Source organism: Gallinula chloropus (genome assembly GCF_964237585.1).
Source record: "Gallinula chloropus genome assembly, chromosome: 12".
Lineage (NCBI taxonomy): Eukaryota > Metazoa > Chordata > Aves > Gruiformes > Rallidae > Gallinula > Gallinula chloropus.
Genome location: NC_140097.1, coordinates 11,331,404 through 11,356,954, shown reverse-complemented (window position 1 = coordinate 11,356,954; position 25,551 = coordinate 11,331,404). Strand labels below are relative to the sequence as shown.

General features: G+C 35.4%; 1 protein-coding gene and 1 long non-coding RNA gene across 2 annotated transcripts in view; both read left to right on the top strand.

The window, feature by feature from the left end:
• Positions 1-25,551, top strand: part of ERC2 (ELKS/RAB6-interacting/CAST family member 2) — a gene marked incomplete at both ends in the record, with an annotated part of 332,401 nt that overhangs the window by 45,043 nt on the left and 261,807 nt on the right. Inside the window, 2 exons of the mRNA XM_084269469.1 lie at positions 563-586; positions 1,228-1,644. Coding sequence (XP_084125595.1) covers positions 563-586; positions 1,228-1,644 — 441 coding nt within the window. The remainder of the gene's footprint in view (positions 1-562; positions 587-1,227; positions 1,645-25,551) is intronic.
• On the top strand, positions 20,863-21,581 carry LOC311195984. The gene is made up of 3 exons (XR_014617549.1): positions 20,863-20,893; positions 21,126-21,215; positions 21,394-21,581. It is a non-coding gene; the product is annotated as an uncharacterized lncRNA (long non-coding RNA).

Here is a 25,551-nt window from a genome sequence, read left to right as displayed (position 1 = left end):
GTTCAGGAATTAATATTTCAGTAATTCAGTGTGTCATGTACACAGTGAATAGAAGGAACAAAAAAACTTAGTCTGAAACGAACATCATAAACCATAGTAGTTTAGGACGATTTTCTGTTCCAACTGTAACATGGGCAAAATCCTCTTCTGATTTTGATTCATGTTGAATAAGGAGTACAGGATTTACTTTTTAAACAGAGAAAGACCTCTGTACTCACACGTAACATGAATATTTCAGGACCAGTCACTGTATTTCAAAAAACGTTCAGGTGTAAAAGAACAGTAAGATGAAATAGGAATGTTGATATTCACTGTGGGATTAGTTACTTCTACTGTGTTTGTATTTGTCACATCTATTGATGAAAGTCTGTCTATAGTTTAGGTTTGTATATTTGGGTACTGTGAAGTTGTTGGTGCCTTTCTGTATGCTCAATAAAGTTATTTTTTCTGTTGAAGGTACTTTTTTGTTGAATTCAGTTCTTTCTGTTGAATCTCCTTTGCTTGCATCTGACCTTTATTTACGTTGATTTTGCTTCATTTTTTCATTTACCATGCTGTTCAGTTTTTGGATGCCAGAAGAACAAAGGTTTGTCCACTATTTGCAGTCAATTTATTTTCCAAAATTCAGTATTGCTTATTGTGGTTTTTTGTTTGCTTGTAGAGATACAGTAATCCTGTTTACTAAACACATTCATAGCTTTAGTTACTGAAAGAAATAAAACCAACAAACAGCCAACCAGCCCAAACTCAGCCCCTCCCCAAAGCCCCCTTCAATTATAGTGAATACTTTGATTGACTTTATAAACAGTACTGTTGAGCACCATGAAGAGCAGAATTACTTTAGTCTATGAAGTAATTTAGAAAACATGGAATACTGAGTCTTTCAGCTTTATAGGTACATACTGACTGTACTAATGGATGTGCCACTGCCTAGTGTTTGGGTTTGTTTGTTTGTCTGTCTTTGCTATTTATTTTATCTTTAGCTGACGCTATTTTGTGTGTGTGTTTGTCCTTTTGTTTTTTTTTTTAGAAGCACTTGAAAGACATCATTACAAGTATTCTCACATTCATTTGCTATTTTATAAGGTCATTTGATATACTTTCATCATTGATTCTAATGAAGTTTTCTAACAGCGTACAACAAAAGTTTAACCAAAGACTAGTCCTACATTTAGATCCTAAATTGATTTTTTTCTTCTTTTTTTTTCTTTCTCCTCTTTATTGCAGCATCTTCAAATGACAATCCAGGCACTTCAAGATGAACTTAGGACCCAGAGAGACCTTAACCATCTTCTCCAGCAGGAAAGTGGAAACCGAGGGGCTGAGCATTTTACTATTGAGCTCACAGAGGAAAATTTTCGAAGACTGCAAGCAGAACATGATAGACAAGCTAAAGAGCTCTTCCTGTTGAGAAAAACACTAGAAGAAATGGAGCTTAGGATTGAGACACAAAAGCAAACACTAAATGCCAGAGATGAATCGATAAAAAAGCTTCTGGAAATGCTGCAAAGCAAAGGTTTGCCATCTAAAGGGATGGAAGATGACAATGAGAGAACTCGAAGGATGGCAGAGGCTGAATCTCAGGTTAATCATTTAGAAGTGATTTTAGATCAGAAGGAGAAGGAAAACATGCATCTTAGAGAGGTAAGAAAAAACACATTTATTTCTTTTAAAGATATTGTCGAAGTAGTTGCTGCTGTTTTAGAAATATAGAACAGAATCTAAGTGTTTTCTTCTTCTGCTTGTTTTCATTAAAAATAATTCACCCAACAAACAACCAAAAATATACTTTTGTTTTACATCTGTAGTAAATACACAGCAGGACATCTGAAATTAAGTTGAAATTGTTGCTTTGCATAGTTTATGTATCCTTTGTATTTCTACAAGTCAGTGTTAGGCAAAGGAAGAGTAGAAGTACTGAAGAGGGCATTAACACCTGCTGCTGTAAACTTTTGCATTTGATTTTGTACAACTTGTGTTTGAAATAAGTGTTTTTATGTATAAACAAAGACTTCTCCCTATGTGCATTTCTGCTGTATTTTCATGTGTGCTGCAACTTCTTGGATAAATATACCACATAATGTTGCCACACTAAAACACTGGGATGATGGCTGCACTGTACTTCAAGATCCTTAATTTGATCACAATCCCACCTGCTGCAGCTGCCCACATCACTTGTGAATATATTTTTGGTACTGGATTTGGGATGATTGAATTAGTACAATTGAAAGAAAGTCTGGCCTGGTGTCAAGCCCATCTATCCCTCTATATCCCAGCGGCCCATCAGCCTTATGTGTCTGATGGCAGGCAAACAAGACAGCGTGAGTCTTGCTCAGAAAGACCCTCGTGCTCCCTACTAAGAAGGGTGTAAATTGTAGGGATGTCAAATACAAACTACTCAGTTGGAGAGATCAGGATGAACAGGTCTGTGTCCTTAAACTCAACAGCTGTGTAGTCTAAACTTCCAGTCTAGCAGAAGACCAATTTACCTGGCAGTTCAAAGCATGGATTAAATTAGTACAAGAGCGTAGAAAACTAATATTGGCTCCTGTATATCACTGAACATATGAATGCTGGAGATTAAGAACAGTTATTTCCATCTATGGATGTTACAATACTTTCTTCAGTATGGACAAATTCTTTTGTAAATAATTTATGGCTACTTTAGGGGGTTTTTTTCCTTCCTTTTTTTTTTCTTTTCTAACCTAGAATATGTATTGTGGACTCAGGGGTATCAGGCCTATCTGAAGCTTGGAAATTTTGCAAGGTGTAATGACACATTTCAGTAAGGTTTTGTTGTGAAGGTGTGGATCCTGTATCTTTTCACAGGCAGAAATTTTTAATTAATAAGTGATGACACCCATTGTTAAAGGCTGATATTCAGTGGATCCTGAAAAGTATGACATTAAATTTGTGATGAGGAAGGATTGAGTAGTTCTATAAACTAGCAGACAGGTTTCTGGATTTAATCTGCTACTGTAGTACATACGGCAGCCTTTGAAGATAGATGATTTGCTATTTATTATTTGGGTTTTTATGTGATTATATTTCACCTGTTGCATCAATATGACAAGTTTGTGAATCCCAATTTGGGTATGTATTGGACATAAATTTACAATAGAAATTTGAAGAAAGTTTCAAATCATCACAGTAGTCAAGAGCAGTGAGAGAAATAGAATTAGAGCTTGCGAAATAGATAAAATGTAAAGCCTTCAAGTAAAGTTCGTGGGCGTACAATTAATTGATTAGTCCAGGGAGTGTTGAAACAAGATCATATTGCTCCTTGTATATGTTTCTCCTGTATTTATAAAGAATTAGTTTTAGGTTTAAGAGTTTTCTCTGAGTTATCTTCAGAGGCCAGGAAAAGAAAATTCTCCCTCAGTTTATATGAAGATAGAGACGTTGTCTTTGCTTTGGAGTACTGCAAGTATAGAATGGGATTTACTGGAGTTTCTGTTTTATGACATGCTGGTATGCCTTGGTAACTGGTCAAGGTTTAAGGATTTACTGGGTTTGTTGTCTGGAATTTATCCACATCAATTTAGCTACTGATTTCTAGATTTTGGCTAACAATTTCCTTGTTGTTACAAGAATTCAAGGCTTTGTCTTGAAGGTGAAGTCTCCTGTCTCTCTAGCTGTCTTCTTTTTGCACATGGCATTAATGGAGTTAGCTTTTTAATTTTTTTTTTTTTCTGCAGATTTGAAGTTTGTTGTAGGGAGCTTGGACACAGAATGTGTAGGGGGTATGAACTACTTAGAAACGAAATGTTTAGTAGATGCCAGCTTTTTTCCAAGAATCTGGGTGGGTTTGTTTATTGCTTGGAAAATGCTGATGTTTTGTCTTTTGCTGTCTTGTTTTGGGAAGCTGTCTGCATGCTTTGAATGAGTATCAGATATTCAGTATAGTTTTATCTATTTTTTAGAAGTCCAAATGGATCAACTTCAGATATTCACATGTAGGTTGGCAAGACCTTGTTATTCTACAGTGGTTGTTTGAATTGCTGTCATTACATGCTACACAGCATGTAGTCTTCATCCTGCACAGTACAGTTTGCCAACATGATAAAACAGGAGTTACTGTGTCAAATCTTCTGCAGTAGTCTCCTCAGTGGATTGGTATTTTTATAGCTAGCTTTTATAAGTTTTTATTCTAAATATGTAAGTGACCTTGCCAAGTTACTGGATTTTTTCCTTCTGAGAATGCTTTAAAAGTGAACTTGAATTATTTTTTAATCAAGTAATTAATTAGTATTTACTGAAATGGTGTTAATTTTTCTATATTCCTAGAAAAATATTTTTTATTTCACAACATAATCTAGAATATTCTGCTTTCTATATTTTTGCAGGTTGGAACATAGTGCTTATGTGTTGAGTATATTTCTGAGAAATTAGTGCCTTATGTGTAACATACTGATGGTATCCTGACCACTTGTCTCTGTCTTGAGTTTTTCTATTTGACTTTCTGACATTGCACTTGTTTAAAGTTCAGAAAGATAATTTACTGCTATTCAGAGGTTTGTTATACAATGGACCACTTTTCTAGTGTGTCAATTTTCCCTTAGAGCAACAGATTCTTCTGTAGTCTCCAGCAGAAAAGGTACTATCTATGAAAAAGGCTGTATGTGGTGAAAATAAGATGGAATGTGGGGAAAAAAGCCCCTGAAGGCTACTCGTGTTCTAGAGATTCCACACTACATTGAAAAGCATACATAGATAACTTCTCATGAGTTATGCTGTTGGTACATGGTTTAAAAATACTTTGTGTCAAATTTCAAAGTTCTTGAAATTTAATTGTACCTTTTTAAATCCTGGGTGGAAAAAGGAAAAGTCTTTTATGTATATTGGGCTTTTGAACATGTTTTCCAGTAAACCTGTGTGTTTCTTCCTTGTGCTGTTCCTTAATCTGGTCAAATAGAGACGAAACCGGAATCTGTTTTCTCTTGTTCTTTCACAGTCTTTTAGATAGCTCAACATTGTGGAATAGAAAGCTAATGCATGAGCAGCAGAAGCTGATTTTATTATTAATAATCACTGGCTGATGCAATTTTGACCAAACCAGAGAATTAAACGAACATGCTGTGAGAGAAACTGAAGCAACAACTCCTGAAACATTGGGAATTAGACATTCTCTTCTTCACAGCCATTGGAAACATGATTGTGTTTTACCTGCATGCCTCTAAACAGTGGTCATACTAGGAATTGCATAGTAAGGGATGTGTTTGTTTTTCCAGAGCTGCTTTTGTCAGCCTAGTAATTCTTTCCCATAACTAGGTGGACACAGAACTCTTACTGTTCTTTGGCCTCTACTTTTTTTGACAATTATGACATGTTTCTCACATTAATTTCCTGCCCAGTTCACGTAGCATTCATGTCACCAGAATCTACTATCCTACTGTTTTGATTCAATATAATTTACCAAATATCCAAGAATCATGTAAAAAACTTTCCTAACTCATTGATTCTTTTTTTTTTTTTTTTCCTGGGGACAACTGTAGTAGAATTTCAGGAGGAGGACAAACTTCAGCTGAAGATGGCATCTGGCTCTTTTATAGGAATAGTAAAGAATGTCAGTGTCAGTAGTGTTCATTAAATTCTTGGGAAATAAGATATGCATAACGTGGGCTTAGATATCTTTCAATGTATTCAGGGATTTAAAAATATAATCAATAAGGTTTCACAAGGATAATTAATTAGTTTCCCAGCTTTGTTAGTTATAACTGGTTGCTGATTCACAAAGCAAGCAAGAAAAAAACCCACCTCTGAATAGTAAAAAGTGTGAGTAAGTTTCTGCTTCAATTTTGGAGATGCAGTCTGAGTAGAGCAAGTTGAACTGTTTTCCATAGTTTCTGAGAACTACAACCCAGTTTATACTCAATTTTCCATCACTGAGTTAGACTGGATCCTATGTCTGTAACTGACTCACCTCACTCCAATCTTTTTCTTTGTTTTTCAAAGGTAGCTGAATCTTATTGATATTTTTTGAGACAAGATGATATATCATTTGCTTAGATAAGGGAATAATGTATCCTGTGTGGTCTTTGCAAGTACACACATATATATAAAAGAAAAAGGATGTTTTTGGGCCAGTCACTCTCCATGTAATGGTTAATGGTTGAAAATCAATCTTGAAGCCATGATGTCATCCAATAGCATTTTTCATGTTCAAAATACCTTGAAGATGACTAAATACACATTCCTGTTAGAAAACACAAGATACCTGCCTTAAAGTTCTTAAATTGATTATCACATGTCCAGTTTAAAATTTTGAATAAACATTTTTCTCTATAACTTTGGGAGAAGTGTAGGTAATATGGGAATTTTATCACGTGGAAATCTAGCACAGATGTTTGGTATTACTGTTTTTAAACATAGTGACCACACATTATTTACCCTAAGTACCATTAAGTATTTTTTTATTATTGCTATTAAAAACCTGCCTTAGGCAAAGTCCCACTAAATCTCTAGTGAAGTCAAATGTTAAAATTCCAGCAAGCATTTTATTATACATACATGCACGTATATTACACATGCCCTCTCTATATAACATACAATTTCCCTAAAGCAGAATCTGAGATCATACAGGGTTTTATGTACACACTTTAACTCTTGTTTTGCATGTATTCTTAAAATACTGTTGTTGCACACAGTTTGAAGCTACAGCTTTTTTATATTATTAGAAAGAAGAACACAGCTTCTTTATTATAATTTAAAGTGTACTTTTAAACTTTCAAGGTTTTTTTAAAACTCACTCTATCTTTGAACTCAGCTTGGTGAAATAATGAAGGCTGCTGATAGAATTTGAACTGCCATCATGAATTAGTTATTACATGTTTTTAAAGTTATTAATGGAGCAAAGTTCCTTCTTCCACTGTGAATAGAACAGATGCCTTGCAGACTCTTGGTGTTTACTGTAAATGTCTTACACTGGAGCCAGTAGTAATTTACTAAGGAAATGCTTTATTGACACCAAACGTTTCTTCCCTGAAGTTAGTTGTATGGATTAACAACCATTCTAGACTAAACCTCTTTATTAGGTTCATTAGTGCCTTTTTCCTTTTATTTCTTCTGGCTGAGCTCAAAATATTCATCTAATCAGCTGCTATAAAGACAATTGCTTTTTCTCAAAATTTCAATAATAATAATAGGTGTTTTAAGGTGACTTCTTACGTATACTCCAGACGTGAGAAAGACAAAACCCAATTATTCTCTAGAGAACACATTACTTCTAACATAGCCCATTCAGATTTTTTTATGCCCCGTGATATTCTTGACAGGGTCTTTGGTTGCAACACATTTTATAAGTCCATATGGAGCATTAGAAAGCTTTGTTCACTTAGATATTAGTTTATTTTAAAGACAAGATTGCTCTCTGTGACAATGTCTGGTAGTTTGGAATCTAGAATATCAGAAAACTGTCAATTTCAAACTGAGGTGTCTGAGTAGCAAAAAAATTATTTTGGGAAGAAAGGAAAATCTTAAGATTCTTCAATAAGCTGGGTTAATGTGGAGATGGTAAGTATTGATCCTGGCAGCATTCACAGAATCACAAAGGTGGAAAAGGCCTTTAAAGATCATCAAGTACAACCATTCCCATCCTAAGATTAAACCATATCCTTAAGTACCTCATCTACCCTTTTTTTTAAACACATCCAGAGAAGGTGACTCAACCACTTCCTTGGGCCACATTACCTTTAGAAGATAATCTGGGGACTATCGTGAATTGCAGTCCTCAGATGTGGAAATACTTTGAAGGGGTGTTTGCTCATGTTACACATTCGCAACTTTCAGGTTGCATGTAAACATTTTTAGTACTAGCCAATAATGAAACAGAAAAAATATCACTTTAGGTTTCTATCATAGGTTTGGTTTCCTTTCATCTTCTCCCTATTATATTTTAAAGTCTGCTCTGTAAACATGCTGCTATTCATCTATGTGGTAATAACTTCATTACCCCATAATGTGATAAATTTTCTCTAGCTTCACCTTGTCTTTGTCTTATGAATGACAGTAGCTTGCGTATGTGACTCACAGCTCTGACATATTGATGTATTTTCACCAAAAAATCAGAGCTGAATTTGCAGGCAAGAGGGCAGCTGATTGCCTATATATCCTTTCCTGCTTTAGACTTAAGATGTACACATAGAGTAGTTAAACCATGGAATAGATTGGCTGAAGTTGTTGAGGAACCTTACTGAGATGAGAAGATACAGATTGTAACACCCCCCCCCCCCCCCCCCCCCCCGAATTTATTCTCATAGCAATTTATTATGTTTAGAAGTGCATTTGAAAATCATGTGTTATCTTCAACATTTATTTTAGATGTATTTTCATGTAGTAATTCTGTTCCATTAGATAATCCATGGGTAAGATTTTTCTTAAAACTCTACCTGAAGTGCTGTGTCCAGGAACCTAAACAGAACACCACATTATTTAAGATGTAGTTTTATTGTGTATGTAGTTCTTCATAGATAATGATTGCCCGTTGTATCTCACTAGGGTCAGTCAACTTAAAATTAAGGAAATACTGTACACAAGCATGACTCTGTCTTCCAGAATTTCAGCACTAACAAAAATATTGATCTGTCCGCTGGACCATGTTGCTGATGATGTTTAAATGCCTCACAGTTTAACAATCTCTCAGTATCTTTTGTAATGTAATACTCCTATAGGGGGAAAATGAAGCGAAAGGTAAGTCAGCAAACTGCCCAAAACTTCTCAGAAAATCAGTAATTAACCAGGAGGAAGGATTTGCCTGAGTTCCATGTGTATTCCTTGACCACTGTTAGTCATTTCAGTCCACAATGCAAATGGAACTGCAGTAGCTGAAGAATGAGTGTTTTTTATTCAAAAATTTGAATTTAAAATAGAAGAATGCATTTTAACATTCTAAAGTGTAAAAGATTTGTTTAAAATGCAAGCTGCTAGAAACTGCTGTAAGCAGCTATGGTCAAATCACCTTAAGGAGACAGATGGAAATGAACAGACTTAGCAAAGGGGTAATGCTGATGGGTGTGTGAAGAGTAGGCCCTGGGTAAGAAAGAGGGTTTTCAGTCAAGTGCTTGAGGTGGCAGAATTGCCCTTAGATATGAGATTTTTTTAGTACAAGTGCTGCTCTTTGCGAGCACCATGTTTCAAGCCAGCCATACCTGTAGAGTTTATCAGATTATCAGTTCTACCTCTGTGTATTTTGAAATTTTAGGGAATCAGTTAAATTCTAGAAGTGGGCATGGGTGTACACTGTTACCACTTGATAACTTTCTGTTGCATCACAAGCTGTCTCTTGAGAGAAGAATCCAATATTTTGAAATGCCATCCGTTGTGTTCTATTTTCCTTGTATTATTTACTTTCATAGTCTTGAAAGACCATATTGGCCTAATTTCTCGTAAAAGCAACGTAGTCCTGATTAGAAATTGCATTAATGCTATGTAGGCTTTTTTTTTGTATATATTCATAATGTATATCATAATAATGTGTATTTAATATATAAAAAAAAACTTCAGGATGAGGTCAAATAAATAAAACTTCAGTCAAGTGGCTTCTTACACGTGAGCTGAATTATTGCTTGTACTTCTTAAACCAAGAAGCTTAATTAAACCATATCTCTAATTTTCTGCTTACACTGGACATGTGCACATAATATCCCCCACTTTTGCCAAGTCCTACCTCCATTTCATATTGACTTACAAGTGACTGAATGTGCTGGGGTTTTTTGGCTTCCTTTGGGACAATATCTGTCGGACAATGCTGAAGTCAGAATATTAAGATATCATTAGTTAATATGTTATCTTGGTACTGGAAAACATTGCGAAGAAATTCAGGCAACACCACCAAACAAGTGTTAGTGTAAGAGTCACTGCAATTTAAAATGACCTTCAGCCAGTGGGCACAAAGAATTGGAAACATGTTCCACCATGAGGTTGATCTCAAACCTGAGCCAACTTTTAAAATTGAAAGATATTGTCTTGAAACACCTCAGAAGGAAAATTTTGAACTCTGTTTAGCATCATGAGTTTTGCCTTTGTGTATGCATAGACTATCTCAGTAATAAAACTGGAAATGTATTCTGTGCGGTAGAATATGACTAGTAACATAAACGCTCTTCCTAAATTTTCATCTGAAACTCAGCATGATGAAGGAAAAGTGTAACCATTTAGGTTGAACCATTTAACAAACAAGACTTCTTAGTGAACAGATATAAATTTCTTGTTGAAACAGTTTGACCCTTTCTTCAGAAAGAACACACAGCCTTTGATCTAGTGGAACTGTAATTTAGCTAGTCGCTAATTAGCTGATACTATCCTAATATTATAGATGTGTTCATTGGCTTTTCTGATAAACTTGATTATAGTAAATGTTTTTCCTGTTGACAATTTGAGCCTGATAGTCCAAAGTGATTATGGACCTCTCAACATATTTATTTGCAAATATAAAAGTTGATTATAAATATATCCTGTCTAACTTTAAAGAATTTGGTTAAAATGATGATGAATACCCACAATGTGCTCTGAAAGACATACCTGCCAAAATTATGGGTATGGCTGAAAGTACTGAGGACTAAGTCCTGTTTGTATGTTTTCATGAGTCAAATGAGGTCAATGGGATGGAGTAATTTAAGGTGAATAGGATTAGATTTGAAAGAATAAATGAATCCAGACTTGGTTAGTGCTTAGTAACTGCTTGGTTACACTGGCTTGAATGAAGTAGTTCACTGTAGCTTTTCTGTAGATGGAGCTGGCTTTGTCACCTGATTAGCTTAAATCCAGTTAGCAACACATACGTCATCATACTTGTATAAAATGTTTTCGCTATTCTTCAGATTATTTTCTTCTCCCTGAAACATAAAGCTTTAAAAAACATGAGACACAACCACTGAAATTTATTAATTTTTAGAGGCATTTATGCGTAGTTAATATATTTAGTATAGTTACTGGTTCTGTGTGTTCCTGTGACTGCTGCTTCCAAGATTAAGGACATGATATAGGTGGTTATATGAATTCAAGAGACTACTTACTAGGTTTGGACCATTGCCTGTTCCTTCTGCCATCATACAAAAGAGTTGAGCTATATTCCTTCTGGTCTTGTAGTACACTTCGGTTCTTGTGGAAGGAACGAAGTGATAGATATAAATATGTGATCTAGGGAAGTGTGAATAATTTTCCCTAATTACTGAAAGAGGTGTGTATATGCAACATCCTATTATTGACTGTAATGAATTGCTGAATATTTTGGGGGTGCTCAAAGACAAAACTGTAGTCTTCCCTACCGTGTAGACTCAAGAGAGATAAAGGATGTTATCTACTATGTTGTTTGTTGATCTGCTTTTTACAAATTAAATTAATTATCCACTCTCCACACTTGGAGATCTGTAATGAGAACCGAGAAAAGTTAGCAGTGTGTTTTATCATTAATGCTGCATGTTTCCTTAAGAGCCAGCGCCATTTCCAAACACTGCTGCTTCATTTAACTACACCTTGCTTTGTTTCCTCTGGAACAGACTTCTGCAGATGGGTGTTTTCATGGATATGCACTGTGGGGTTTATGAAGATACAGGCTTCCAGGTGTATAAAATTAATTCAGCATTGGAGGTCACAGACTTTCTTACATGACAAGCGTAATTTGAAGGTATTATGAGTTGCTATGGCCTTCAAGTAAGATACTATTATCTATTCATAAAAATGAGCTGGTGGATCGGTTCACATCTTCATGTAAAGGCGGTAGGGTTCCTTTGTCACTAGATGGCACTCTTGAATGAGGATTAGTTTTCATTATGGTTTCCACAGATGATCACACCCTGTTTACTATTTTTCATTGCTCTTTTTACAGTAATAGAATTAAGAGGAAGGCTGCATTGAAGTCGATGGAAGGACAATTTCACAGCGTTTTTATAGTACTCTGTAAACTTATTGCAGTTTACTATAGCTATATCTAAGAATCAAAGCAATGACACAAAAAAGCATAGTGCAGCTCTTCACAGAAAACTTGAAACTGGGCATTCAGTCTCAAGGTATTAGTGGAATTAGGTCCCAATATGTAGACAACGTTTATAATTTTCTTTAGAAAAGTAAAAGAGCAAACTAAGATGTTACCTTCCTCTTTTGAATGGATTGGAGTTTAACCATGATATGCCCTCTCACACCCTTACTACTGAAACACGCCTCTAGGCTGCTGCTTTGTGCTTGGGACCTGGAAGGTGGATGGCAGAAGAGTATCTCAAGTCATGCTGACATGCCCTGCTGCATTTCAAGACAGGCTGGTAATACTTTGCTTACTCAGAAGGTTTTCTTGCCTTTGTAATGGCTTTGTAATATATAATCACACTGAAGAAGTAAAAAGGGGAACATATACAGCTGACTTCAGATCACATAGTATGTGATACGTTTTAGCTCCTCTGACATGAAAGCCCAAATATAGATATAGCCTTCAGGAACATATTAAATACTTCCTATAATTATTTCATTAAAATAAAAAGTACCTGTCATTAGATGAGAAGGCTATATAAATACAATAAAATTGTAAAAAGGTACAGCAAGATAATTAAAAATATTTTTAATTAACTCTGGAAGTTGAAACCAGTATTTTTAATCTCTCATCTGCCCGAGATACTCCTTTATTATTCTTGTAGTAGATAGTATTTAAATTATTGTGTTCTTTGAGGAGAAAAATGACTGGGACTTGTACAAAACAGCAAAAAAGATGCATTGTTTCTGCTAAAACCATAAAAGTTAAATCGAAAGCTCTTGGATCACACAGCAGGCCTTTGTAATTTTGTTTCATTTTGAAGTTATCTACTCAAAATACATGAGACTTTTACATAAGAGGAAACCATTGACATAGAATATTTTCAAGACACTAACATAACTTCAGAACCAGATCATGTAACAAGAGAGGCAGAACATGTTGAGCGATTAGTGACCATTTTTGAGAGAGGAAAATACAGTGGAGGGAAACAGTGAATCAGAATTTTTTTTTTTTTTTTTGTATCCTTGCACCGAGATTTTTTTGGCTGAACTGCTACACACTGAGAGGACCTATAGTATTTCTAAATTCATATTATTCTTTAACATTTCCAATGTTTTTTCTTTGTGTTTGGTACAGGCAGCCTATATTCTCTAATGTGTTTAATAGTAGGCTTTATCTGAAACAAGGAGAAGTAATATAGAAAACACAAACTATTTTCAAATTCTGTGGCAAAATTTTGGTGTGCATATGTTGCATAAGAGCAGGGATTACTGCAGACTTTGTTTTTTCTTTTAAAACTGTGGTTAGAAAAGTAATAAAGCAGAGGTTCACAGTAGAATTGAGAAGATGACTGAGGGGTGAACTGCATCCTTTTGAAAGAAAAGTTTACATTTAAATATCTGAAAAATATAATTTAATCTTTTATAGTAAAATACAATTTATTTATTATGAGCTGGTTAAGTATATTGTTAATGTATGATAGCACATTAGGGAACTGCTTATGGTTATTCTGAATGTTGGCAAGTTTTTAGCAAGATCTAGAGTTCAAGAGGACTGAATAGAGCCACTGCATCTCACAGCTTAAGGTTCCTAGTGAGACACAGGGCACACTCATGGTTCCAGCATTCCTTGTTTCAACATTGTGCTGAAGAAGCTACTGTGCAAAAGAAGAATGTTTTCAGTGAGAAAGCATATTATTCTTGCACATCTTAAGACTCATAGTGTACATAATTCCTGATGAATTAATCTGTCCTCAAAATGACTAATTTAACTTTATACTATTTACATTTTTACAACTGATTGTGGATGTGTCAGATGACAACACCCAGTATGCTGCCTGCTCAGTTGTTGCCTTTGCTGCCATCTAATAAACTTCTGTTTTGATGAGGAATTAAAGTATCCTAGAAAACTGCCATACTGATAATTCCCTAAGATGCAGCTTTCATTCTTTGGTGGGGCTTTTTTTGGTCTCACATAGAAGATGCCTGTGGAGGTTTTTGTAGCTTGAACAATAACATAACAGTGAGCACACTTGTGTTGGAGAATTTTGTCTGATTTTGTAACACAATTGTACATCCATGCCACAAAAACCTTCTATAATACTCTCTCAAGGGAGCTTCCTCACAAAGTCAGTAGAATGTATATTCTGTTTAAAAGTCTACCATCGTAGCACAGGAGGAAGGATTTTTATTGCAGATGCATTGTTATCTCCAACAAAAACTCGATCTGTTTCAGAGCATTGGTGGACTGAACACCTGCACATTTCAGAGACAGAACAATCACTTTGTTCTCAATTATTCCTGACTCTCTTGGAGAGAGTCGTTTTCAGCTCTCAACTTGAAAAAGGCATATTTTCACATAGAAGTACATCTGGCAGACAAAAGATTTTCTGCTGATAACAAATCTCAGAAACCATTATCAGTATAATGTTACCCTTCAGCCTCTCAACAGTATCGTGAGTGTTTACAGAGGTCTTGGCAGTGCTTACATCCCATCTGCATCATTAAGGCATAGCATGATTGGCCAGAAAAAGAAGTCTTACCAAGAGATTGGGAACAGATTAATGTACTCCCTCTTATGCTTTTTTTCTGATCTCAAAAAAAAAAAGTTCATTTTAACACCAACTCAGGTGATAAAATTTATCAAAGGAATACTGGACTTCAGGATGGCAAGATAGAGCTTCTGTGAGGATTCAGAATCAGGGCTACTTTAGTAATTTGTTTCCATTGAGCCTCTCGGCAGGAAGGCTTCCTTGTCTTTGTCCCATGTAGTTGGAACCTGGCACATACAAACGTATTCTTCAATTTATTAGCCACTTTTTCAGAATGGTTTGCATTCCAGCAAAGTCTAAAAATACTGTTTTCAATTTCCAGAAAGCTTGGGTGGTTTTTGTCTGATAGAAAAATACAGATCTTAGAAAGCTGTACAAAAACTTTCTCTGCTTTTATTCTTTATTAAATAAATTATGAATACATTATTAGTAAGATGAGTATTCCCAATGTATAAATTTATGGTGCTTGAGCTTCACAGGATTCTTTGATTCAATTTAACATTGTGTAGCATTAACTAATATGAAATGCTTTAGAGTATTTCCTACAACCTCTTCCTGCTAGAATCATTGGGCGGTATGACAGTCATAAATTCCATAAATACAGGGAAGCGTAGGCTGTGTAACTACAAAATGTTAGTAAGTAGGATTTGGAACCGGTATGTACATCATCATGTTGTGATATTTGTAAAATGCTTACCAGTTATTTAAAACATGCCAACAGCCTTAGCAGAAACCATCCAGGGACGAGAAGCAAAATAATTATCTTAAGGTATTTCCCAGTTTTAAGGGTTATCTGTGGATTCACTGTTCTTTGATTTGTGGCTGGTCAGAATTCTCTAAGGGATGTTCTTGAGTCAGTGTTCAGGTTAACAAATACCTGTGTTTCTATCATGGCAGTTATTGTGCCTAAAGTAGCACTCGAGCTAGTGTCTCACACATTGACATGTCTTTTGGATTTCCACAACTTTTTCAGTGGGCTATAGAGACCATCTTCAATAATCCCTTAAATCAGATTTCTTGAATCAGTAGGAGAGATCTTTTTGGCACCTGTCTTATCTCCTTATGTTTAGTAGTATGCTCTTTGGATTGGTATATACTGTATAAAAGTCAACTTTAGACAATTGTAAGGGCATGAAGGAATGTACAAACAAAGCCCTTTGTTAGATTTGAAAAGGTTTTGTACATGGTTTTAAAGAATTACTACTGTATTTCATTATAAGGGAATCTTACTGAAGCTGTATTTAAATGTTGCCCATGATAGTTTCAGAATCCCACACTCAATCTTTCTGAGGCACTTTCAAATCATGAAGAAATTGTACATAGCTGCTTAGGTATTGGAAGAGCCTTGTTGTTTGAAGATTGTCCTGCTTCCTTAAGTGGTTAGTCCTGTTGAGAGCCCAAAACATTTGACTATCTCTCTGAATAAGGTTTTGCTATGAATTATCTCGCTCTGAACACATTCAGAAATTCTTCTTTCCAAGCATTGTGTGCTGCTTGGGGATTCACTTACAGGGAAATGTGAAGTCAAGCAACTGAGAAAAGGCAAGTTGACCAGCTTGTCTGTCCTCTGGACTTACTTTGAGATCCTTTGAACCTTTGTGTATTCTACTTCCTGCCTCCCCCCCAGCAGTATTAAATCTGTGGTATTACAAGAATGGCTTTATGCACGCCAATACCTGAACCAAGTATTCTGTGATGGGATTGTGTCACAGTGCTGACAGAACTGCTAATTACTATTAACCTTATAAAATATTACGTACAGTGTATTTTGTATTTCTCTTTGCCTAGTGATTTCCAGAAGGATATAAGAGTTTAGATGTTGTTGCTCTCAAGGCACTCTCACTTAATGTGGAAACCAGCAGATAAAAAAGGAGGAAATATCAGATAGAGGACAAAGCTCTTCTGAATTTTCAGGCACAGTTTTGGAATCTCTCTGGGAGAAGGAGTGAAAACGATGAAGTGTCATTTCTTTTTCATAATTGTCAGTACTATAGGTGATAACTGGAAGCAATATCTTGTTTTGCCTTGAAAACAGCCTTCAAAAGCTGGTTTAGGCAAGCAAAAGATTAGTGTGTTTATATAAGAATCTATTAATCTTGTCAAATGCAATGCAAAATCAAGACTAACTGTTGTGGGGTCTATTTTGTTGTTTGGGGGTTTAAATTTTATTTTTTTAAATGAGCAAGTAATTCTATGACTTGCTAATGGAAGAAACTGTTATGTTTATGATAAAATAACACTGAAGTAAAGGATAGTTTTTAACTTATATTTTTGTAACGCATGGACTTTAACAATGCAGGCTACGATTATTATTATTTTTTTAATTTTAGTGGACCATCTGTTCGTATACTGTTGCTTAATAATAAGAAAAAGGATAGACTTTTCAAGTCCAACTTGGGGGTTGGCCTCAATCTCTCAAGGTCCCTTCCAACCCCTACAATTCTGGGAAAAAAAATTAGAGTAAAGGCAAAAATATCTGAAGATATTTGAGAAAAGTCTATTACTGCAGCTTGGAGGGTGGCATGTGAAAAATACAAGCTCTTCACTGACTCTTAGACTGTGTTGACATTAGCTATGGGAAGCGTAAATAGTTGGCACTGAGGATAGTTTGGGGAATTGATTCTTGACTGTTTAAATATGTTTTTTTTTTTTCCATCTCTTTTTTGAAGAGGAAGAAAGGTTGCTATTATGTTTTTGCTCAAACGCTTACAGTGTGCTGGATGTTGAAGGAAAATAGAATTTGACAAGAACTTGGAATTTAAGTACCCACTATATGTGAAACTTGTGCTAAAAGAATTTTCAGTTATGTTTGTAACTTAATTGGAGAAATTTTCAGGGCATTCTAGAATATCTTAAGGTGGAAGGGATCCATGATGATCATCATGATGATCATCAAGTCTACCTTCCCTGCTCTGCACAGGACTACCTATATACTAAACAATATTACGAAAAGTGTTGTAAGAAATCAAGGAAGATCTGGACGTACTGAGTGCTGTAACCAGATACTCGGGGGCTCTGTTCCCGTGATTAGCCACCCTCTCAGTGAAGAACCTTCCCTTAAAGTCCATTTTGATCTTCCTCTGATGCAGCTTCATGCCATTTCATAAATGTTCAGTTAGGTTCTTAAATCTTGTTTCATTCTCGAATACTCTTTGATAGTGGAGTATCTCTTTTTTGCTTTTGTTTTTCCTTCTCCCTCTTTTTTTTTAAAAATTTCTTTCCCTTTATTGTTAAATGTTTTTTTCCTCTTTTTAATCTCTTTACTCTCTTTCCACTCAAAGCAGACAGATTTGAAAATATTTTAAAGATTTCCCCCTATGTTACTAAAATAATATTATAAGAGAACAGTGATGTACTTGAAAATTATGAAGCTTTTATGCTGGTTTTATGTTGGTTTTCTGTAGAATTTTTAACATCTTTGTCTTTACAGAGTATATGCTGTGTTTCCATAAGACAAAACTTAATGTAAAAAAAATAGTGCTGAGTTGTTCCATACTGGGCTTAGGCATTCAGTCAGGGTTTTTTTTTTATTGGCAGAACTTCTGTGTCACTTGCTGTAGCTACTGGAAGAATGTGTATGGAATGAAGCTGGATAAGAAAAGAAATATATTATAGATGAAAGGGGTTGTATGTGACTTCAGGTATTATGCTTCTTCCTGGTTCTGCCACTGTATCTCTTACTGGCCCAGTTGTTTCAGGCAGAGCTTCACAAATACCTGCTCATTTCCTCTCCCTCCACACCCCCCCCACCGATTTCTGGGTTATCATAATTTTGATGCTAAGAATTCTGTAAATGCTGTATGTTCAGAATTCCAGATGAAGTCATTGCAAGTCACAGATAATCTGTTAGGAAGAACAATTTGTCATCCAGTGATTGGGGCCCCTCAAACTTTGTATGGTGTGAATAGTTTGTGAATGAGAATACAGTTAAATCAGATCTGTGAAATCAAGACATTCCTAGGAATCTGTGATGGGTATTTTTTTCTTGAAAAAGCCTCAAAAATAGTAGAGAATAAATATGTCACTCTTCAGAATGAAATTTAAATGTAACAATAATTTAAATTTTTATTAAATTACACATGTTGTAAAGCTTTTAAAGGATCTGTTCATCATCTAAGGAGTGTTTTTTAATTTGGTTTTGGGAGAGAAATGTAAAGATCAGAACTATAAAAGTTATGGACTTTATCTTTGACACACATTGTGCTACAGAAAATGTGATGGCTTTACAGAACTGTTTCTGTAGTCCATTAGGTTGTAGTATTGCTCTTTCATAATTTCTATTACTATAATGCATTGTTTAGTTCCTGCACACCATGTTTAGTCAATAAACAAACATGCAGAGCATGTGGAAAGTTCATTTTCCAGAGGTTTTGGAAAAATCTAATTAGATGAGATAATGTAGTGTTACGGTAATGCAAAAGTTAAAATACATTCACTTGTAATCTGAGCACGACCTAGACTGCTTTCTGTTAAATGTTTTCTGTTGGAAATGACTTGCATTAAAAATGCAGCAGTGCTTTCTGATGAAGGAACTCCCTTTTGTATGATGCTGCTCTTGTTACAATTTTACTTAAAGTCTTGAAAAGAAGTTAATTTCACAACTCAGAATGCTGAAGACTCCTTTTTTTCATGCAATATTACCATTGCAGTGGTTGGAGAAGTAGAGGAGATGCAGTTGTTCCTTTTGTGCCTTTGAATAGTCTCTGCTGGTATTTCAGGACATTTGGAATTTAATAAGATATGATCTTCTTTTAATTTCTTCAGGTTTGGTCTTGTAGGAAACTCTGTAAAATTAGAGAGGCTAATTGAAACAAAAAAAGAAAAAAGGGACAGCACAAGATCTGTTCAGAGTCTGAACCTTTGAAGCCCAGTCAGCTTTATGTATATTATCACCACCTACAATTACCTACAACTACCTTGAAGGAGGTTGTAGAGAGGTGGGCGATGGTCTCTTCACCCAAGTGACAGGAGATAGGACAAGGGGAAATGGCACTGAGCTGCACCAGGGCAGGTTCAGATTAGATGTTAGGAAAAAACTTTTTACTGAAAGTTGTCAGTGCCTGGAACAGGCTGCCCAGGGAGGGGGTTGAGTCACTGACCCTGGATGTGTTTGAAAAAATAAAAAGGTAGATGAGGTACTTAGGGATATGGTTTAGTGTAGGACAGGAATGGTTGGACTCGATCTTAAAGGTCTGTGATTTATGTGAAAGTACAGCATTTTTGCTTAGATAAAGTGCAAATATACTATCTGCAAAAGCAGGAGGCAGTGTTCTTTGTCAACATACCACTAGACTTTATTCCTCAATGTTCTACTAAAATGACACATGCAACATAACTCAGGATTTTTCAGAAGTGCTGGAGTGAAAACTTACTTTCTACAGCTTAGTGGAAGTTCTGCATATTTCCTGTCAAATTTCCTGGAGGGCAACGTCTCTTCTCACTCAATCTAGAAAGTTCTGATCTAGTTTTACCCTGATCCATATTTAATGACCTTATAATCTAATATTACAAGTGAGTACAGAGCCTGCTTTTTCTTTAGCTAGTATTTGTAGATAAAGTAAACTTTTACAATTTAGATGGGTGAAGGTAAACAATGACTAACAACAAAACATGGATATAAACATCTATATTTAGACATTGGTAATAGAGCATATCCATGCTGATGCTTAAATTGTGCCTAGAACACTTTGTATGCAACTATTTGAACCATACTTAATATATATCAGGAAAACTTATGTCAAGAGTAAGGCTAGAGTTCTGAGTAATCTAAAGTAAAAATCATCTAGATGAATTGTAAGTTGTGTTTTTCTTTTTCAAAAGCTTTTAAACCCTCAAATTCAGAGGCAATGCAGAAGTAAAACCCGTGTGTTAAATTTTTAATTCTAACTTTTAAAGTATTGTTTGTAACTATTTATTCACAGTAAACTAACTTAACTATCATTTAAGCAATAGTAATTGAAAGAATTTCCAAAATTTGATTTTGAAAGTTATTCTGTTGTAAGAAACTTTGTATCATTGATATTGCTCAAAAAATAGCAGATAAAGATACTGAGATTCAGGAATGCTTCCTATAGATAGGAAATGCAACCAACAGGTTGAGGGAAATATTGACTCGTTCAGTTCTATTTTCTTAGCAAGAAACCCTCATTAACTTGATCATTGCTCATTTTGTGAACCATTCATCGATTAATTAAAGAAAACCCCATAAATTGGTACTTACTCTGTATATAGGGATTTTTCTGTATGCACACATCTGCAGATGGGGACAACATCAGGGTGTAGCAGAAGAACTAAAGGTGGGCCTTCAGGGTGGCCCATTTCTTCCACTGAACACAGGTTACTGGTCATGACTGCACCACAGAAGTCCTACAAGCCTTTCTGTGGTAAGTTTGCTACAGTGAATTAATTATTTGTCAGTTACACTCATTTATGTTTGTGATCACAGAACTAATAATTTGTGCATGTATCTTGGAATATTCTTTTTCATTTTTTTTTCAATTAAATTTACTTTATCATTATATTTCAATTTCTTTGTTTATCTTTCATTTTAAGGGGTTGGATAATGGCGTGAGCTACAAATCGATTTAGGGTTCTCTTCCTTTTCTTGTCTTGCAGATACTTATCTGGTAGGAAATGCATTGCATCAGAGACAAGGGTCAGAGAAAGAAATCGATGATCCTGCCTTGAAAGACTAAATTGAGGCAGGTAATGATGTAGTTACTTGGTTCACAATTCTTCCCATTTGATGTGAGAACTCTGTAGCAACCATGTCTTAGAATGCTGTATGATATACATTAATAAAGCAAAATAAAGAATCATAATCCTTTTACTCAATTGCTCTGAAAAAAAAAATAAAGCACCATTGTACCATTCTTTCTCTTAGATCACCCTGTGATGACATCATCCAGCGTGCCATGGTTTTCCTCATAGAAAATGTGGACGATGTGAGGATCAGAAGCTGCATGTGAAAAACCGAATTATGTTGCACTCATTTTTCTTTAGAAATATTTCTTCATGTTGTAAACTGTTACAAAGAAAATGCTATAATCCAAAATTGCAATAAGATGGAGAGCTGACAATAAAAGTGTATAAAACATAGTTATTTTAAAGTATTTTTTTATTACAAATGCAAAGAAACTTCGGTGTTAAGGTTTTTATTAAGTGGTGCATGACCAAAACTGTGCTTATGGAGGCATGGTATGGAGGGCTTGAACAACGAAAGAGAACAGTGCACATATGCAATCTAACTTATAAAGATGTTTTATTGTTGGTATGCTTGCTACTAAATGAAAATATTATATCTGTTACCTTTTTATTGCCTCTTGAGTGTAGTCAAGCTGATGTAAGATACCGTATTGTATATTTTTCCGTTTTGTTACGCTTAACAGATTTGTGTGTGATTTCATCTGCAACAACTTTGCTGCAGAGTGATGTCATTGATTAGAATTACACTTGACTTGCACTGATGTAAATAAGGAAAGAATCAAACTCTTGGTTCATAGAGACCTACTGACCGCTGAAGTTCAGCCTTGAAATTCAGTCTTCTAAATAATGGCCTGCAGCAATATTCAAATAGTAAATGAATAATGTACGTGAAGGGAGCTTTCAGCATGCTGAGATACTGACTACGGACCTGTTACTGAAGAGGTTTCTGTTAGGTAGGAGTTGATGCCAAGAATTTTTGACATTTGTGGGATAAGTCCATCAATTGACAGGATATGTGAATAAGTGATTTTCGAAATGCAGGTTATGTGGTAAGACAAAGGGGCCTAGAAAATCTGCTAGACTCTACTGGGAGAGTCCATTGAGAGCTGTAAATAACTAGATAGTATTTAACTGAGAAGGAACGGAGTAAGTAAACTATGAAATAAATTGTTTCTGTAATATGTCAACAGAGTTATGTAGTTGGCAAGTTTCCACCAGGTAACCTTTTATACTGTCTAGGTTTCAGTTCTTACTATACACGGTTTCTCTCCTCTTTGTACAATTAGTGTGCATCCTACAGCTTTTATCACTTAAACTATTTATAACTCTGTTTTGAATTATCTTATGCCCAAAAGTCTTTATGTACAACGTTTGTTGTCTGATGTCAGCAGAGCTTGAGAAGTACTTGTTAAGAGTCTACTACTACATTTAAATTAAGCAAAATCTATCAATTCTTAGACTAGGTAAATTGGTAGGTTTTTTGTCATTTATTGACAGCATTGTACATTTTGTGTTCACTGAGGGCTTCTAAACACACAGTAAGTAGCTAATTAAAGATATGGAAGATAAATGAATGGCACTTGTATATAGACTGAAGATTTGGCACATTCAGTCAGTAGCATGCACTTAAACACCAGTGACAGAAATATAAGATTTGGGCTTTCTATTGATTTATAGAAGGCCTAGGCCAAATACCCCACAGGGATGTTTGGGAAGGTATAGAAAGTAAACTATTATGTTTGAAGGGATTGATAGGACTGACCTTGTCTAAGCCTATAAAAACATAAGTAAGAGATATGAAATAAATATGAAATGCAACATCTCAGGCAGTATTAAGAATATTTTTAAGAAATGAATCCGAGACAACTGACTAAATCAGGTTGCTGTGTTCCCTGTGTGGTGTGAAGGTAGCATGATAGTGAGTGTGAGCTATGGAATCCCTGATGGGAAGTGTCAGCAATAACATGCTTGACTCCCAGCAGGGAAGTACCAGAAGATGATCTGATGGATGGAAGGATGCATAAAGCATAAGTATATGCAAGCAAGGGTTGATACCCTATTGCAACCTCCGAGTGTAGAATTTTTCTGTGAACAACATAATCAATGAGTTAATGTCACTGTTCTAAAAATGTGGCTTAAGACCGAATGAGGTAATTATTTTATTTCATATGTTAAAATAGTGATCTATATAGAGCAGACTTGGAAACAAGTAATGTAAAGCAAATGTTGAGTGACATTTTATTCCATCTGTGTTGTAGTTTTCACTTGTTTAACACCTTTTGCTCAGACATTTAAAAGAACTTTACAAATACATTATTATGTCAGTGAGATGTATTATATTTGGAGACTAATTTATAAATAAAAGGCAGAAAAAGGTGGTTCTCCTTTATCATAAATATTACAGTCTGTGTGTCAGCACACAGACTATAAAGTTTTCCTCTGTTTTCTAGTTTTGTTGTAGAATCTTAGAAAAATTAATTCGGTATATGCTTATCCACATTTTTGTAATGTTATTTTTTTCAACTTATATACATATAGTTAGAGATCAGGCATGTTACAGGTTTGCTTTTCTTGTTATGGCTAGGAATTCTCAACAACAGATTGTGTTTTCCAAAGAAAATTGCTCTTTTAAATGATGAATGCAAATCTCCATAACACTGTAAATTCTTTTGCCTCACATTCACTTGTCAAACTGAGGATAATTTCACAGTTGTATAAAAACAGTCTTTCTCATGTAGTTAGAATGTAGAAATAAGATGAACAATTTTACTGGCCATTTTGCTTATGGTAGTGTGTATCCTTTCTCATTTACATTGTAGGTGTTTTATATGCTTGACTCATTTGTGTGGGGTAGACAGTGTTCTGAAAGCAAATTTTAGCTAGTGGTTGTACTACATAGCATATGGTTAGTTTAAGACAAAAGTCGTGGACAAAATGAGACAACTTTAACCATCATTCTTTTAATATGTTGAAGATGCTGCTTCTATTCAAAAAAATCTCTGTTCACTACTAAGATAACCAGCATCATGGGAATTACTGGCAAAATGACCTGTGCTAATTCAATCAACGTGGCATAAAAATAATTGTTCCATTTCAGAAATATTTGTGTAAATAATGACTTAGAATAGTTCATCCAACTTGTATAAGTAAATACCTTGAATCAGCTGTCATGTAAAGATATATGTTGCTATTAATACCATGACTTTATGGCTAAGTCACACTTGATGTTGGCCAATAATACTAAAATGACTTGCTTTCTCAGTTCAGAATGACTCTCAGTTTTGTGATAAGGGGATCCTTATTCAGGCATCTAAGGCCTCCTTTTCATAGAGACCTTTAGAGGAGGTTCCTGCTGCTTGCTAGCCATAGGTGAGAGCAAGAATGGAACAAAATAGATGCTGCCGAGTGATTAGAGTGGCACAGATGAGCTTCCTGTGGTGTCAGGCTTCCCGATGCCAGTGGGAAGCAGCGCAGTGTATTGGCTATGCTGCTTTTAAACTGAAGAGATTATGGAGTACTGCTGTCATATAAGGTGTCCCTAGTGGATGGAGTATGTATCAGTTGGCTTTCACTGTCTGATCCAGACGCAGTTCTTGAGTGGGATTTATGGGGCTGTGCGATCATTGATTGGGCAAATTATGTAACTACATGGGAAACACTGCATGTGCATAGTGACCTACCTACACACCTTAAAATGAGTAGACCTACTGCATGATCAAAATGCTGTTGATATGGCTTAGTGACAACATGTACCTGCCGATGTGTGGGAAATGTCTGTGGTTTTACTTGTGAAGCGGATGTACGTTTGGTCATATGGTTAGTGATGTGCTGCAGGTGTTCTCAGGAAAGCTATAGCAGCGTGCAGGCTGGCATAACTGTCCAGTAGGCAGAAAGAAAGACTCTGGGCTGAAGAAGTTGTTCTGGTCTCCTATATCAAGTGGGAAGCTTCCCACTTAATAAAAAATGCTCATTTTGTGGAATAAATACTGGTGTGATGATACTGTTAGGTCTTAGTAATCAAGTACTTTGCATATTAGGCAGCTGGATATTTAGGCATAAAACATTACAGTAGCAAGAGTAATAAAACATGCTAGCTTTTGTGAATTGTGGTACCAAATGGCATAGGGTGTGGTGTGGTTTGGTTTTGGATTTCCTAAATTTTTTAAAGTGATTATAAGAGGTATAGTCTGAGTGGACATGGGGTTTTAATTAAACCACAGTAGTCAATTTAAAATTTCTATTTATATATTGTGAAAGACATTTAGGGCTTTGTAGGAAGTACCTGAACCAGAGCCTGAAAGGGTTAAAGGTATCTTGTCTATACATACCGTATTTG